Source organism: Solanum dulcamara, chromosome 7 (assembly GCF_947179165.1).
Source record: "Solanum dulcamara chromosome 7, daSolDulc1.2, whole genome shotgun sequence".
NCBI classification, from domain to species: Eukaryota; Viridiplantae; Streptophyta; class Magnoliopsida; order Solanales; family Solanaceae; genus Solanum; species Solanum dulcamara.
In genome coordinates this window covers 34,613,963-34,632,553 of record NC_077243.1, presented here as the reverse complement: position 1 = coordinate 34,632,553, position 18,591 = coordinate 34,613,963, and the positions used below count along the sequence as shown (strand labels likewise).

At 35.1% G+C, this 18,591-nt stretch overlaps 1 protein-coding gene across 1 annotated transcript; it reads right to left on the bottom strand.

Moving 5' to 3' along the window:
- Nucleotides 1-3,279: 3,279 nt before the first annotated feature.
- On the bottom strand, nucleotides 3,280-5,847 carry LOC129895296 (mannose-1-phosphate guanylyltransferase 1). Its single transcript, XM_055970990.1, has 5 exons — nucleotides 5,661-5,847; nucleotides 5,195-5,323; nucleotides 4,664-4,726; nucleotides 4,327-4,566; nucleotides 3,280-4,219 (listed from the first exon to the last, which is right to left on the bottom strand). Exons 2-5 carry the CDS (start codon nucleotides 5,303-5,305, stop codon nucleotides 3,548-3,550), a joined length of 1,086 nt encoding a protein of 361 aa, XP_055826965.1. The 5' UTR covers nucleotides 5,306-5,323; nucleotides 5,661-5,847; the 3' UTR covers nucleotides 3,280-3,547.
- Between the last annotated feature and the right edge of the window lie 12,744 nt (nucleotides 5,848-18,591).

The following is an 18,591-nucleotide window of genomic DNA, read 5'->3' as shown; positions in this document are numbered from 1 at the left end:
AATTCTGAACCGTGACCCGACCCATTTCTTTCTTTTCCGAATTAATTTAAAATATTTCCCTTCGTTTTTTCAACGAATTTTTTCTGAAAAATTGCAACCTTGTCTGAAAAATTGCAAACCTTTTTCCAACAGATATCTTTTCAAAAAAGATGCAAACATGCTATATATATCGGTTAATCCTCAGAATTGTTCCTTACGAAATTTTTTTGATAGACATCTTCTTCTTCTTCTTTTTTGCACTTCTTAAAAACTCGTGTGATATACTACTTTCGAGTGGTTTGAAGTCACCATAATTTGCTGTACCGCTATTCTGGTGAGTAAATTGTTCTATCCTGGGAGGAAACATTCCAAAACCTTGGGTACATTGAAGGGAATAATTTCTTTAAGGACACACTGTGCATTCAGTGGGCTCGGTTTATTGTTCTTACATAATTTTTTCAAACACTGTTCTTATTTTCTTTTATAGTTCTGTCTTTTATTTCAGAATTTATTGTTGTTGTTTCATTATTTGTTTTCAATACAGTTTACTAACAGCACCTGCATGGCAAGGTCCGCTTCGGCAGAGTTCTGCGTGTTAAATGGATTTTGTGGTTGTGATATTTTTCAGCTCCTGCGGCATCGTGGTTTCGACCATTTTTATGCTTTTGCGAAAATGCCGTAACAAGTCATTGTTTTCTTTCTTTCTTGATTTTTTTATTTTAAATCATGATTTTGGAATCTTGGGAGAACGGGTTGAGCAAAACTCAAAAGGGTTTTGATATTTTTTTGTGGGGTAAGTTTTTAATCTTGGAATTTATGTTTTCCTCTATAATTTATCTTTAAATTAGTGACTGAGTAGGGAATGGAGCTTTTTGCCTGAAGTCTTGGAGAAAGGGTTTCTTTGATTTAGGGGTCAATTAGCAGCTCAATTTAGCTGATTTTCGTCGTATGAGTTCTTCAAGTTGCGAGTAATTCGATTTTGAAAAAAGTTCACGATTCGACAGTGGGGGTTCCGGATTGACTTTTTGACTTGATATTCGAGCCTATCCTTTTATATCAATATAGATGTATACGAACTCATTTACTCATCTTAATTGTGTATTTGAATAAATTGGCATCATTCAAAGACTTTAAGGAAGGGCAAACTCATAATATAACTTATTGGACCTCGATTAAGGCAAGTTGAGACTTTCTTTGTCTCTTTTCAAAGTGTTACTATGTTGTTTGATTGTGTGAATGGATAATCAGACCCGTATAAGTGAGATAACAAGAACTTATGTGGATATTTGTGTCATGTTATGGATAAAAGTCGGAGACCAATTGTCTAACTAATTTATGACTTCTATGTATGCTTGGAGCAAGATGATATGATATGCATAGTGAACATGATACATGACTTCTATATATATTATGGTATTTTGTGACTAGAGGACATTCTTATCTTCATGTATGATTTCTTATCTCCTCTATCTGAAGTGTTTCCATTTTTTTTCCTTTTCATTGGCTTTCCATTTCATGAGTTCACATGTATACTACTTGTTTCTTTTCCGGTGGCCCAAAGGAGCAAGATATAAAGGTAATGTGAAACAATTATGAGATACAATGTCTTGATATATTCTCCGATACAAGTCAAGTCAGTCGTATAGTAAATGTCACTGTTTAAGGGTGAGATTTGGTGTTTCAGTTGCGTAGATGCAAAACCCACATAAGGACCATATTAGTGACTTACGATCCACATGTTGTACGGTATGTTGGAGTTCAAAGTGTATTCAGAATTTGAGCTATTGAAAAGGGATACTGAAGGCCACTTACGGGCTGCATTTGTAACATATAGTTCATATGTCCACTGTATATAAAAAGGAAGAAAATAAAGGTCTTAACATACGAAGTATAGGCGGCATGAAGTTATACGATTTGTATGTCAAATTGAATGTGGGGAGAAAGATTCAATGGATTTCAGGATACAACCAACAAACAACATACAGATAGCATGTGGCAAATATTCTTAGGCAGGCAGTAGGAAAATCACAATATGATCACCTCATGCATAAGTTAGGAATTCAGGATCTTCAGGCACCAACTTGAAGAGGGTGTTAGCCCTTAGTATTCTTGTTTAATTTACTTTGATTTTATAATATTTTTCGGGAAAATGTTCAAATATGTCATTGAACTTTGAGAAAAGGCTCATTTATGTCATTCGTTAAAAGCTTGGCTCATTTATGTCATTTGTGTTTGAGAAAAAGCTCATTTGTTAACTGAATGGCATAGATAAGCCAAACTTTTAACGGATGACATAGATGAACTTTTTCTCAAAATTTAATGACATATTTGAGCCTTTTTTCATTTAAAAATATAATTAAATTAATGATGTGGTCGAATCATAATTGACTACGTGTAAAAAGTAATTTTGCAAAATCGGAATTGTTTCAGTTAACAAATAATGACATGAATAAGTCTTTTCTCAAATGAAAATGGCATAAATAAGCCAAAGTATTAATAAATGACATTAATAAATTTTTTATCAAAATTCAATGATATATTTGAGCCTCTTTCAATACTTTTAAGTACTGATTTTTTGCTCCGCAGGGATGTGTTCGGAAGAAGATAATCTGAGCCATCTATCAATTATTAAGGTGTGCTGTATTCCATCCTCTACTCGAAGGCAATAGCCAATAGGAGTATATAATAATAACAACTTCTTAATTTCAAGCAAATTAGACTGACTTTATTAATCTCAAATGATGTAATTAGTCAGGTATTAGTATTGATCATTTGTTCTTGTCTTGTCGAATTTGTAGCGCTTCTTGTTTTAGCCAATATGATATATATATATATATATATATATTGTTGCTCTCTCTTTTTTGGGACAGGTACTTTTAAGCCGAAGGTGTTTCAGCATCAGCCTCGATATCTTCATGAAATAGTGATAATATCTGTATACACTTTACCCTCTCTAGACCCCATTTATGGTATTCATTTGATATGTTGTTGGTGGTGATGTAATTAGTCAGGTTCGTATCTAATGTAGCATGTGTCGGTGATCTCTGAATTAGGACAAGATAAGGTGTAGGTAAGATAAAAGTAAATGAAGGAGGGCCCTATTGACAGATCGACTTTGCTGTTCCACCAACTGGAAAAAGAAGAAAATAGCATCTCCTGCCCATCAGATTTATGGAATGGGCTCCTCTTCTGCGCCTTTCCCTTCTAGTTCCCCTTTGATTTGTGACTTGGAGACCTAGAAATAGAGAAGAATAAAAGAACTGGAAATAATATAATCATTACATGATTTGTCCAAACAAATAAGGAAAACCATTAGGAGAACTTTTATTTATCTTTACATAACAAAAACTACACATTTCCCAGTCTCTACAATATTTCATACCTTTCACAACATAACAACAATTCAGCAGAAAAGTTTACATCACTCAAATTCTCACGACTGACTTTTAACACTTGAAGAAGAGGAGAACTGGAAACCAACCAAAACAGGAATAGGTAAGGAAAAAGACATCATAAAAAAACTGAATACATTAACTTATATTTTTCCTACTGCTAACAAACATATTCCTCACATCACGATTTCAGGTTTCAATATGCTGGATTTGATCTCCTTGTGGGGCAAAACTACACCTCCATTGCTGTAAATTTCATCACAAACATGGACATCTTCTCCGAGAATGGTCATGTTCTCGACACGAGCCCATTGTCCAACAGTAGAGTGCCAGCCAATGATGCTACCTGAGATGCATGCATGTTTCTTAATGCGGACTCCTCGCATCACAGTGCAACGGGAGAGTCTAACTCCAGACTCAATCACACAACCAGAACCAATTGCAACATCTGGTCCTATCAAACAACCCTCTCCAATCTTGGCAGATTCATCCACAATGACATTTCCGACAATGTGTGATCCTGAAGCCAATTTAGGTGAAGAGTGTTTCTTTAAAGAATCCAGATAGAGTCTGAGGCCAGTAATGTAATCTCTTGGCTGGCCAACGTCCATCCAAAATCCAGGTAGCACCATAGCATACAGTTTCTTCTCTGCTGCAATTTTTGGAAAAACCTCTTTCTCAATTGATGTTGGCCGTAATTGAATTCTGTCTAGGACAGAAGGGTTCAGCAGGTAAAATCCAGCATTGATCTTGTTGCCAACAAATAACTTTGGCTTCTCTACAAATCTCTCTACTTGCCCTGTGGATTCTTCCATGACGACAACACCATATTTAGAAGGCTCATCCACCTACATCAACCAGTGAATATTTACCTTTGGTATTCAATATTGCCTCAGAAATGTTGAAATATCCCAAAAGAAGTTCAATTCCAACAGAATAATAGCTAGGAATTTACCTTGGTAACCATCAAAGAAGCTTCACCACCATGGGATTTGTGGAATTGAATCATCTCCTTAAATGGATATTCACTGATAACATCACTGTTAAGAACAAAAAATGGTTCATTGGAGTCATCTATCAGCTTGTCTCTAGCCAAAGCAAGGGGACCTGCAGTGCCAAGTGGTTCAGTTTCTTGAGAACAGGTGATCTTGATTCCAAGGCTTGCCTCAAATTCTTTCAAGAAGTTCAGCATCACCTGTACCAAAAGACGCTTGTGTTATGTTAATTTACAAGTAACTAGCTGTACTAGAATCTCCAATAGTTGCAAATTCTGTAATGGGTAAGAAATTGACCTCAGGTTGGTAGTTAATAGCCAGTACCACTTCGGTTACTCCGACAGCCTTGAGAGCCTCAATCTGAAGACAAAGCTTTACTTAACACGAATGTTTAACCACAAAATATTTGAGAAAAGAACGAGTACAATAAATAAATAAATAGCACAAGTCGATATGCTTTGCTTGTTTTTTTAATTCATCCGCCTATATTTGGATGATGATAAGCATAGGAGTAGGGGGAGCCTGAATACAAGAAATTCAGAACATAACACACATTTGAGGATTTTCTAGCAATGACAGGATATATAGAATGAGATGTTTAACACTGGAAATTTGAAACTGTTGATGATATCTACAACACCAATTTATCTTAACTGATACCAAGTGCAAACCAGAATAACGAGTTGGAAGTAATCACAATCCAACAACCAGTTATATTTCGCAAAAAAACACATGATTAGTAAAATATTTGGTAGAGTACGATTGACATAGAAACAAGCTTGTATATCAAAGCATTCATGAATATGTAGGCTGAACAAGGCTAGCTACCTGATGCAGAATCATTGGTTTGTTGGCAAATTCTACGAGTGGCTTTGGGACGCTGAGGGTTAGTGGCCTGAGCCGAGTACCGAACCCTCCAACAAGGATAAGTGCCTTCATGTTGAGATATCAAAGTTCCTGCTCATAATTAAGATATTAGAGAAGAAAGATGCTCTCCAAGCCAAATAGTACACAACTTGTGCTATGGATTAAAAGAGAAACACCATTGACCAAAGTTTTATACAAGCATCTTCAACCAAAAGAAATTCATATGACAAAAAATTTGCCAGATAAAGCTGATCCATCAATACGACTATATTGGTCGGTCACTTTGTTTTCCTCAGAAATGGGATATAAACATCAGATCCAATTAAAGTTAGTCAATTTCCATACAATTAATGAAGAAACCGACACATCAAATTGCAACGACATTATCCAAAAGAGAGATGGAAATTGAGATGGATAAGAAATTCACCTTATAGAATTGTAGATCGAGAAAATCCAAAGACTGAATTGAACAAGGAGTGGACTCAAGTCAGAGAGACCCAAACAAACAACAAGGGAAGGGAAGGGAAGGGAAGGGAAGGGGGATCGGAGGGTCTTTAGGGAGTTTGTTTGTGTGGGTGGGTGGGTGTTACAACATCAATCGGTGGAGTAGAAAAAAGCTAATTCTGATGGATGGCCATATATACACACAAAATTAAAATTTATTCCATTTAACATAATATTTAAAAAATATTTTTATATTTTATCATTTTAAATTAAAGATGTATCAAATATCTTAATATGTTTTTTTAATTTTATGATCTTAAATATTTTATATGAAAAATTATATAATAAAAAGGAAAAAAAATATTTTTCTTTTAAACGAATTAAAATTAAAATTAAAATAGGTCAAATAAATTAAAATTATTTTCTCATTTACTTAAAAATATGTGTTAAATATATGAGTTGGCAATATAGAGAATGGTGATTGGCTTTGCTTCTAATCACAGGGTAATCATGAGGTTGACGTGTACTCTGCCTTGTTGGCCAAACAACTAGAGTAGTATTTTAAAGTCCATAGTGTTATGAAAGAAGAAAATATAGTGCATGTTCCACTTTCATTAGTCGGACTCACTAAACAACATATTGTCATTTCTCTCTTACTTATCCTCTTGTTTTTTTGGCTATAGATAGCTTTGGAAATCAGAGAGTGAAGACACCGAAGAAGAAATAATACATAATTCTCTCTTTCTTTTATTGTCTCTCCTTTTTATTAATTTGCAAAGTTTAGTTTGTTTTATAACACGTTATCAGCACGAGTCTTCATCACTTTGAGCTATTTTAAAAAGGTTATAAAAGAGTAAGAAATGTCGAATATCTCTAAACTTGAATTTGTTGCTCTTGATATGTCTGGAAAAGGCTATTCATCATGGATACTAGATGTCGAAATACACCTAAAATTGATGGATCTGGCAGACACTATCAAAGATGACAATATGGAACTTAGTGAAGACCGTGCTAAAGCCATGATATTTCTTCGCCATCATCTTGACGATGGGTTAAAATTACAGTACCTCACATTAAAAGATTCCCTTAAACTGTGGAAGAATCTAAAAGAAAGATATGACCACTTGAAGTTGGTCATCTTTCCACAGACACGTTATGATTGACTCAATCTGAGATTAATGAATTTTAAAAATATAACTAAATATAATTCTGCCTTGTTTAGAATTATAGCACAGTTAAATTTATGCGAAGAAGAAATCAAAGAGCAAGACAAACTTGAAAAAAATATTTCACATTTCCACCCGCGAATATGCTCTTGCAGCAGCAATATAGCGAAAAAGGGTTTTAAAAAAATATTCTGAATTACTTTCTCACCTTCTTATTACTGAACGCCACAACGAACTGTTAATGAAAAATCATGATAGTCGGCCAGTTGGTTTTTTGCCACTCCCTGAAGTGAATTAAACAAACTATAACCAACGAGAAAAAGGTCATGGCCCCCAATCGTGATCGAAGAAGAAATTATAATCATGATGCTCGGTTGGCACCAAGAAATAATCAGTAATATAAAAAGAAGAGTGAAAAGCAATAAGATATATCAAAAAAAAATCAGAAAGTATATGTCAGTCGCTTGCTTGTTTGGTGTGTTTGGAACCAGGTTGTTTTGTTTAAACCTACCCTTTCTTGAAGAAAGAGAACTTGGGCCCAAGTCTTGGTGTATTTTGACATAATTCTCAATACGTGGAGGTACGGGACACTAGTCACGGACCTACCAATTATCAAAACTTCTGATTCGGCTATATCAGGCATCTTTGAAGAAAGCATAAAATAATTCAAAGACAAACTTTATTTTTGAAGATAATATTGAGCCTATGCTTCTGGATATAGCTGATTTCTTCAATTTTCTGAAAGAAAATATGAATATTGATAAGCCTGATAATATTTAAATAATTTTCTTTTTATTTGTCTGTACTAAATAATATGTTTATATTTTTTTAATTCATGTAAATAAATAAAATTTGTATAATGAGCCATGTTTTAATTATAATGTTTACTTTATTTCTTTTTGAAGAAAATTATGAATATGCCTCAAATTTTGTTTGAATCAATTATTAATCACGGGGATATTTGTGTAATTGATAGTGGAACGACTCATGTCGTTTTTAAAGACGAGAAATATTTTTCCTACTTGCTTAGAAGAAAAACAAATGTTACTACAATTTCTGATAATTCAAAAATTATTGAAGGCTCTGGAAGAGCTACTATGTTTCTGCCTAAAGGGACAAAGATTGTTATAGAAGATGCACTATTATATTCTAAATCTCCAAGAAACTTGTTAAGTTTTAAAGATATCCACAGAAATAGATATCATGTTGAGACACTAAATGAAATAAATACTGAATATATTGGTATAACCAAGAGTGTCTCAGGCCAGAAATATATTTTGAAAAAATTTCCAACTTTGTCGTCTAGCCTATATTATGCAAAAATTAGTACAATTAAAGCACATTTGATCGTAAACCAGAAGTTTACTGATCTAAGTACATTTGTGTTATGGCATGATCAAATAGGTCATCTTGGATAAATAATGATGACACGAATTCTTAAAAATTCAACTGGACATCCGTTAAAAAACCTCAAGATTCTTACGAATGATGAATTTTCATGTGCTGCTTGTTATCAAAGTAAATTAATTGTCAGACCATCAACCTTGAAGGTTGGCATCAAATCTCCTAGCTTTTTAGAGCGTATACATGTGGATATATGTGGACCTATTCATCCACCTAGTGGATTGTTTAGATATTTTATGGTCCTAATAGATGCATCATCTAAATGGTCTCATGTGTGCCTCTTATCATCTCGCAACATGACGTTTGCGAAGTTATTAGCACAAATAATAAGATTAAGGGCACAATTCATTTATCTAATTAAAGCTAGTTGCCTTGATAATGTTGAAGAATTTACATTCCAAGCTTTTGATGATTATTGCTTATCAATTGGGATAAAAATTGAACATCTTGTTGCTCATGTTAATACTCAAAATGGCCTTGCAAAGTCATTTATTAAGCGTCTACAATTGATAGCAAGACCTCTACTAATGAAAACACAATTGTCGATTACTGTTTGGGGTCATGCTATCTTACATGCAGTAGCACTTGTACGTCTCAAACCGACAAACTATAATAAATACTCTCTGTCCCAATTAGTATTTGGTCATAAGCCAAATATAGTTCATCTATGAATTTTTGGTTGTGCGGTGTACATGCCTGTAGCACCACCACAACGTACAAAGATGGGCCCTCAACGAAGGTTGGACATATATGTTGGGTTTGACTCATTCTCTATAATTCGCTACCTTAAACCAATGATAGGAGACTTATTTACTGCTCGATTTGCAGATTGTCGGTCTGATAAAATAACTTTCCCGCAATTAGGGGGAGAAAAAAAGGAACTCGAAAGAGAAATTGCGTGGAAAGTTTCATCACTATCTCATTTTGATCCACGTACCGACACATGTGAGCAAGAGTTTCAAAAGATCATCCAATTATAGAAAATAGCAAATCAAATGCCAGATGTATTTATTGATTTGAAATGGATAACTAAGTCACATATCCCTGTAGTGAATTTGCCTATGTAGATTGATGTCCCCAAAAGACCATCTACTAGTATCATAGTTTAGGAATTCCAAACATGCCTGAAGCATGGTAGACCATTGGGTTCAAAGGATAAAAGTCCTAGAAAGAGAAGTGTGAGAAATAATAAAGATGATACTACAAAAGAACCTCATGAAGAAGGTCAAGATTTGAGTAATCTTGATATTCCTGAAGAAATCAGTGAACTCGAGACCCAAGTGAATGAAGAACTTTCAAATAAGTTCTACTGATGATGAGATAAATTTAGATCGATCGAAAATCATGATAGATAATATTTTTGCATATAATGTTGCACTTAACCTCATGCAAGATAGTGAAAGTCTTGAGCCTAAATCTGTCGAAGAATGTCGACGTAGTTATGATTGACCAGAATGTGAAAAGGAAATTCAATCAGAATTAGATCACTTGCTAAACGTGAAGTTTTTGGACCTATAGTCCAAACCTCTAAAGGTGTAAAGCCAGTTGGCTATAAATGGGTTTTTGTGCGAAAACGAAATGAGAGAAATAAAATTGTAAGATACAAGGCACGCCTTGTTGCACAAGGATTCTCTCAAAGACCCGGGGTCAACTATGAAGAAACATATTCACCTGTTATGGATGAAATAATTTTTCGATATCTCTTCAGTTTAGTTGTACATAAAAATCTTGAAATACATCTAGTGAATGTAGTTAAAGCTTACTTTTATGGTTCACTTGATAATGAAATTTACATAAAAATCCTAGAAGGATTAAACTTGCCTGAAGCATGTACTAAGTCTCGGAAAGTGTACTCAATCAAATTGCAAATATCATTACATGGTCTGAAATAATCATGGCATATGTGGTATAATCTCCTTAGTGAGTACTTGATAAAAGAAGGTTATATAAATGATGTCATTTGTCCATGTGTTTTTATTAAAAAAATAGAATCAGAGTTTGTTATATTCACCATTTATGTTGACGACATAAATCTCATTGGAACCCCTGAAGAGGTCCAAAAGGCAATTGAATATCTAAAGAAAGAATTTGAGATGAAATATCTTGGAAATACAAAACTTTATCTGGGTCTGCAAATTGAACTTTTATCAGACGGAGTTTTTGTCCACCAATCTGCCTATACTGAGAAAATCTTACATTGATTTTACATGGACAAAACACATCTATTAACTATTCCAATGGTTGTTTGATCACTAGAAGTGGATAAAAATTTATTTCGACCTCCAAAAGAGAATAAATAATTCTTGGTCCTGAAGTACCATATCTCAGTGCTATTGGTGCACTTATGTATCTTGCTAACACAACTAGTCCTGATATAGTATTTTTTTATTAATTTGCTGGAAAGGTATAATTTATCCCCAACACAAAGATATTAGAACGGTATTAAAAATATTTTGCGATACCTAAAGGATATCATTGATATGAGTTTGTTTTATACTAACAAAGGTTGTGCAGACCTTATTGGTTATGCAGATGTAGGTTATTTATTAGACCCATATAAAGCTCGATATCAGACAGGCTATCTATTTATATACGGAGGAACTGCTATATCATGGAGATTTACAAAGCAGTCTATTATTTCTACTTCTTCAAATCATGCTAAAATAATAGCAATTAATGAAGCAAGTAGAGAATGTGTGTGGTTGAGATCGATGATACAATTCATTAAAGAAAGGTGCGGCCTGAAAAATAATGTCAAAGTACCCACAGTTATATTCAAAGACAATGCTACGTGCATAGCTCAATTGAAAGGTGAATTCATAAAAGGAGAAAAAATGAAACATATTTGACCAAAATTATTCTTCACACACGATCTCCAGAAGAATGGAGATATTGATGTACAACAAGTTCGTTTGAGTGATAATCTTGCAAATTTATTCACAAAGACATTACCAACATCAACTTTTGAGAAGCTAAGGTATAAGATTGGAATGCATCATCTCCAAAATATCAAATGAAGTTTTCATCAGGGAGAGTAAAATACGCGATGTACTCTTTTTCCCTTAATCAAGGTTTTGTCTCACTGGATTTTCCTAGTAAGATTTTTAATGAGGCAACACTCAAGGCGTATTACTAGATGTGTGTACTCTTTTTTATTCATTAGGCTTTTTTCCACTAGATTTTTCCTGATAAAATTTTTAATGAGACACATTACACGTGGACATCTAAGGGGGAGTGTTATGAAAGAATAAAATACAGTAGATGTTCCACTTTAATTAGTGGAACCCACTAAATGACATATTGTCATTTCTCTATTACTTATCCTCTCATTTTCTTGGCTATAAATAGACTTGGAAATTAGAGAATGAAGACACCGAAGAATAAATAATACATAGCTCTCTCTTTCTTTTACTGTCTCTCCTTCTTATTAATTTGCAAAGTTTAGTTTGTTTTATAACACATAGGATTATATACTTAAGTGCAATCACACTTTCTTTTTCTTATTTTTTATTATAAGGATTTTTATAATCATTGAATAGAATTTCAGCATTCACAAACACTTTCTAAATTTTTATTATTTATAAATATTTGTTAAACCGACATTTTTCATAAATATTATGTTGGATTACAGGTCATGTGTCATCCATGTAGACCGACCCAACCCGATTCAGTTTTTCTTTTTGATTATCTGAAAAAAGATAAGAAGAATGTAACCTACAAATTTGAAAAAAGAGGGGGGAACAGTTACTCAATAACTGTTTATCTGCCCAAATTCTCCTATACATATTACTTCTTCTTCTTCAGATAAGAGATGAAAAAAAAAAAAAAAGAATCTCTTGAGTATTAAAACACATTTCAAGATATAAACACCGAAAAGAGATATTTAGTTTATGAAATAATACTCTGTTTTCAAGAGAGATGAAGTGGACTTGGGGCAATTCTTTCGATAGCAAAATCAACACCTCCAGTTGTAACGTATCAAGGTACATACTGATTTTTGCTCAATAGTTCATTACAATGGTATCAGAGCCGAGGTTCATTGCCCTATATTTTCATGTGATATCTCGAGTTTAAGTGTGAAAAATTCTTGAAATATGGTGTACGTAATTACCTGATAGAAAATGGACATAACCGAATGTAATCGAAATGGTGAACACATTATGCTGTGAATTTTATTATAGATCTTGCTATTGATTTCAATTTGCTGAAAATAAAATAAATTTAGTCAGATTTGTATCTGCGTTTAAATAAAAAATATGAAGAAGAAAATACTAAATGAGATAATTGTTCCTAATACTCCGTATATTTTTTTTGTATGGAACATATAAGACTGAATGAATAAAGTTGTTATTTCTTTGTTCCTATTCTAATGGAGGAAATAAACAGAGATTTGTTTTTGAAAAGAAGAAGTTTAATGAAAGCTTTTCTTGAAGAGGACAGTGAAAAATGTGTAAAGTAGTATTTGTGCTACATTATTAAATATTGTACTACACACTTTAAAAAAAATGTTTGATGTAAATTTTTTTCAATTATCTAGTACTTTTGTTTCTTTCAAAAAATCTATGGTACGTAAGTATGATTATGTCTTTTGCTATTATTTTAGATATTTTAATATCTAAAATGTGTATTAATTAAAATCATATTTTTTGTATAAATATATACAGAAAAGTCTTTGTTTTAAAATAAATTCGACCAATTTTGTGACATGTTTATAAATTTCATAATCGAATAATTATAACTTGATATTTTTTTGTCTTAATAAGTCCCTAAATATTTTATAATGGATTTTGCCTTCTACAATAAATTGTGACATAAAATGTCACATTGAGTGTTAAACCATTCTTATTGTTTCTTGGTTCCTATTTCAGAAATGGCTGAACGGGAACAAACTCGAATCACTCAAAGTGGAAGTTCTGGATGTCGAGCAAAGAAACAAAGTGGAACAGCACGTCGTCGAAGGGCATGTTTTCGAGGTCGTGAGATCATACGAAATGGTGTCACCAGGGCGATACAAAGTATGTTATGAAATGAAAGGGATATACAAAGGGAAAGACAAAAGAAACTAATAGAGTTCAAGTCTTTTAAGATGTCCCCAAGTACTACTGTTGCAAATTTTATTCATTTGTTTGAATTAAAATGTGTAGAACAAGAAAACTATTTAAAAATCTCGGATTGAAAAGCTTTAGCTATTTTAGAAAATTCTCTCTGTGATCTTTGGGGTGAGAGATTAATTAATGTTTACCACGAGATTTGGCCTAGCGAGCCTTTTGGGTGTACATAAGTCGTCTTGAATATTTGTGGAATGTTTTTCATCTTTAAATTGACTTGTAATTTGAAGATGTTTATTAACTTTATATATATGAAGTTGTTTCTCTCCTTTTATATGAATTTTATTCATTTATTTGAGTTTACAACGATTTAATTTAAAGCTATCATTCTAATACACATTAAGAAATTAATTTCTAATTTTGGTCAAATGTTTAGTTCGTAGATAATGATCAGATTCTTAAGCGTCCTTTCAATTCTACACTAAATATGAAACCTTCATGAGAATTGATTTGCTTAAATGTGTATGTCACATGCAAAATTGATTAAAAATACTTGCGTGATTGTATCTTAATTACATACATGGCATCAAAAAGTATAATTGCTGACTTGAAAAAAAAATAAAAATCTGAATGGTGATAATTATGACATTTGGAGTCGTAAAATATGGTATCTATTAGAAGAGAAAAATTCTCTCAAAGGTATAAACCATGTTTTGAATCAACTAGAAGAAGGCAACACTGCACAACACAGAAAAGACCTTGAAGCTTATAAAGCTTGAAAAAAGACTAATTTCACTACACGTGAAATAATAGTTAGTTCTGTTGTTGATGACCTCATACATGAATGTGGAGAATTCCCAACTGCTTATGCTATGTGGGCACATCTGTGAAAAACATATGGGGGTACATCTATGACCCACCTCTGACAGCTGATTATCAAATTTGACACTTACAAGAAGCGTCATGATCAAAATGTCAAACAAAACCTTAGGGTGATGTCAAACATGATAGCCCAACTCAAAAGTGCTGGTCATGTTCTTTTAGATGAGAAACATGTTCAAGAGTGATCCAGTCTCTTCCTAATAAATAGGAACATGTGAAGGTTAACTTGACCCATAATGATAGTATTAAAACCTTCTTTGATGTTGCCCGCCATGTTGAACTTGAATATGAGCAGCTTGGTGCTGCTAAAACTGCTTCTAATGCCTTTATGGCAGAGTCAAGTGGTACAAAGTCTTCAGGCTTCAAGCGCAAGAAAAATTGAAAGAAAAATGGAAAGAATAAAGAGACTGGAGAAGGACCCTCTAGTAAAAGAAATAAGCCAAATTTCAAAAAGGGAAAACATTTTTTCAAGAAGAGAGACAAGAGCAAAATGAAGTGCTAGAATTGTCAAGTTCTAAGTCATTTTGCTCGTGAATGTACCAAAACCTTCTTTGATGTTGCTCGCCATGTTGAACTTGAAGATGAGCAGCTTGGTGCTGCTAAAACTACTTCTAATGCCTTTATGGCAGAGTCAAGTGGTACAAAGTCTTCAGGCTTCAAGCGCAAGAAAAATTGAAAGAAAAATGGAAAGAATAAAGAGACTGGAGAAGGACCCTCTAGCAAAAGAAAGAAGCCAAATTTCAAAAAGGAAAAATGTTTTTTCAAGAAGAGAGACAAAAGCAAAATGAAGTGCTAGAATTGCCAAGTTCTAAGTCATTTTGCTCGTGATTGTACCAAGCCAATAAATGTAGAATCTCTAAATGCATCTCTGAGTGCTACATATGTTTCTAGCACTTCTTTACTAACTGAATCTTATGTAGATTGTAGACTCAGGATCCACCGATCACGGGAGTCGAGATCGGAAAGCGTTTGTGGAGTTTCGTCGATTTTCACCTGGATCAAGATGGATCTCTACAGGAAATAATGCTAGACTATAAGTTAAATGGATAGGCAATTGCAAAGTGGACTTGGGTGGTGGCCGATCTTTAATGTTTCATGATGTCCTATATGCTCTAGAGATTCGACAAAACTTAGTATCTGTTTCTGTACTTTTAGATGTTGGTTTTGATTTTTTTTAATCGTAATGGTGTTCGAATAACTCTAGATAATGTTTTTTATGGTTCTGGACTTCGTTATTTTTTTGGTTGATAAAACCGATTTTTATGGTTTTTTATGCGCCACTATCGCGCCAGAAACATGCCTCAGTAGTTTGGGCTCTGGCACGGTGCGCCACTACGAGGTGTGTAGGATTTTAGGCAAAATCAGCCTGGCGCTGCAATGGCGCAATGCGCCACTATCGCGCCAGGAGCATTTTAGCCTATTTTCAGAACTTTTGAGGAGGGGCAATTTGGGAACTTACCCAAATTATATATGTATTACCCTTGGTCTTTTGGGAACACATTTTACAGCCTCACTCTCTCTCTAAAAGCCCTAGGAGCTTCTCTCTCTCTCTCTTCTTCTTCTTCCCCATTTCCAACAAGAAGAGTTCCAAGAGCTTCAAGATTTGAGTTCTCCATTAAAGACCAAACATCAAGGTTTTATTCAAGTCTTCACTAAGGTATGTAAGGCTACATGGGTTGAGTCCACCCATGTGCCCTACTCTTACTTTGAGGCTAGATGTCCATGAAAATGGAGTTTCTTGGTAGGGTTTATGTTTGAATGAGTTTTATCCCCTATTTATTTAATGCTATATGTGTTGATGTTGTTGAGCTAAGAAGTTCCTAAAACCTTCATGTAAGTGTGAGTTGATGGAGATGACTTATTATTATGTTTTGTTGGTCTCTTTAACCATGTGATTATGTTGCTTAAGTCATTTTCCTTGAATGTGTCATTCTACTTGGATTGTTGAGCTAAAGTCAAAGAGTTGTGATGAGTCTTGAGGAGATGTCATAAATGCTTACCTAAATGAGGCCTAATTGAGTTAATTGGAGGATAGAATTGATGAGTGGACAAGGTCCTAAATAGAACTTGCCATTATGACTTAATTGAGTTAAAATGAGGATAGAGTTGATGAGTTAACAATGTCCCACATGAAACTAGCCGTGAGGTCTTGTTTAAGATGATTGGAGGGAGTCTTATGAGCATGGAGTCATGGGAGGAGTATGAAGCCGTGTCTAGTTGAGTCTTGCTTATGGGTGTGTTGTGCACCATACTTATAAGCACGAGGCTATAGGACATTAGGAATTATTTCCTCTCTTTCATACTCTGAATTCATGCGATGGAGTTAAACTCTATGAAACTTCCCTTCTAATTCGTGCGTTTATATGTTACAGATAATGCCACCAAAATATACTGCTAGCCAGAGGAATGCCGATAATGCAGAGATGCCCCAGTCTGAGGTACGCTCGGCAAGGGCTAAAAGCCGACCTACGAGGTATGTAGAGGCGCCCCAAGTGCCTGCTACTCCGCCTGCACCCACGTCAGAAGCAGAATTTAGAGGGGCAATTGCAATGCTCACTCAATTAATGGCTGCCCGAAATGGTAACCAGAGTTCGCTGACTCTTAGATCTAGTTCCCAAGAGCCATCTGCTGCCGCCAGAATTCGAGACTTTCTGAGAATGGATCCGTCGGCATTCACGGGTTCTAAGTTTGATGAAGACCCTCAAAACTTTATTGACGAGATGTGGAAAATTCTGAAAGCTATGCATGCTATAGAAATTGAGGGGGTGGAGTTGGTGTCTTATCAACTCAAGGATGTGGCAAACATTTGGTATAACCAATGGGAGCAAGGTAGAGGTGAGGATGCTGAACCTTCTGTGTGGGATAAATTTGAGAGAGCCTTTTTTGACCACTTCTTTCCCCGAGAGTTGAGAGAAGCGAAAGTGGAGGAATTTGTGAATCTAAAATAGAAGGGTATGACGGTTAAGGAGTATGGCCTGAAATTCATCCAGCTGTCCAGGTATGCTCCAGAAATGATCCCATATATAAGGTCAAAGATGAGGAAGTTCGTCTCCGGATTAGGGAGGCATGTGAAGAAGGAGTGCAAAGCAGCATTGTTGATCTCAGACATGGATATTTCGAGACTAATGGTGTATGCTCAACAGGTGGAGGATGAGAAGAGAAAATACCGAAAGGAGCATCTGAGCAAGAAGGCAAAATCAGCGGGCCATGAGAATGAACAGAGGCAAAACAAGGGCAACAGGTATGACCAGAAGAGGCCTCCCAATTATGCCTCATCTACCGCAAGTGCACCTATGCCGTAGAACAGGTATGACCGACAAGTACAGAGTCGCCAGAATTTCAGACTCCAGGGTTCTCAATCCCAGGCCAGTGTAAGTCAAGGTTCGAGGGGGAAGCCACCATACGACAAGTGTGGTAGGCTCTACTTGGGAGAATGCAGAGCGGGAAGAGTTGGTTATTATAAATGTGACCAAATGGACCATTTTCAGAGGGAGTGCCCAACAGGGGAAATAGAGTCCAGCATTCTGCCACCATACCACTGGCTAGGGGTAATCAGAGGGGCACTACTTCAGGTACGGGTAGAGGTATAAATCGCCTATATGCCATGGGTAGTCGTCAAGTTCAAGAGGACTCTCCAAACATCATGACGGGTATGATACGAGTCTCTTCTCTTGATTGTTATGTTTTGATGGATCCGGGTTCCACCTTATCTTTTGTGACTCCTTACGTGGCTAGTAAATTCAATAAAATTCCTAAATGTCTTCTTGAGCCTTTCAGTGTAGCTACTCCTGTCGGTGATTCTATCTTAGCTGAGAGAGTCTATAGAGATTGCACTATGTCAATTCATCACAGGGATACCTTGGCCGACTTAGTTGAGTTGGAAATGGTTGATTTTGATGTGATCCTTGGCATGGACTGGCTTTATGTCTATTATGCCTCTATTGATTGTAGAACTCAGATTGTCAAGTTCAAATTCCCGAACGAAGCTATCATAGATTGGAGGGGTAGTCCTATTATGCCTAAGGGTAAGTTTATTTCTTACCTTAGGACCAGGAATCTAATCTCAAAAGGGTGTATCTATCACATTATCCGAGTGAAAGATGGCAATACTGAGTCTCCATCCCTCGAGTCGGTTCCGATCGTCAATGAGTTTCCGGATGTCTTTCCTGAAGATCTGCCTGAAGTCCCTCTTGATAGGGAGATCGACTTCGGGATTGATGTTCTTCCTGATACCCAGCCTATCTCAATTTCTCTATATAGAATGGCTCCAGCCGAGTTGAAAGAGTTGAAGGAGCAGTTGAAGGACTTGCTAGATAAGGGATTCATTAGTCTGAGTGTCTCACCATGGGGTGCTCCTATCCTATTTTGTGCAAAAGAAAGATGGGTCCCTTAGAATGTGCATCGATTACAGGCA

Excerpts from the sequence above, each read along its gene's own strand:
- LOC129895296 (XM_055970990.1), bottom strand. The coding sequence starts at position 5,305 with ATGAAGGCACTTATCCTTGTTGGAGGGTTCGGTACTCGGCTCAGGCCA. Across the intron at positions 4,567-4,663 it reads CTATTAACTACCAACCTGAG|GTGATGCTGAACTTCTTGAA; the intron begins GTCAATTTCTTA and ends CTTTTGGTACAG. Across the intron at positions 4,220-4,326 it reads CTTCTTTGATGGTTACCAAG|GTGGATGAGCCTTCTAAATA; the intron begins GTAAATTCCTAG and ends TGGTTGATGTAG.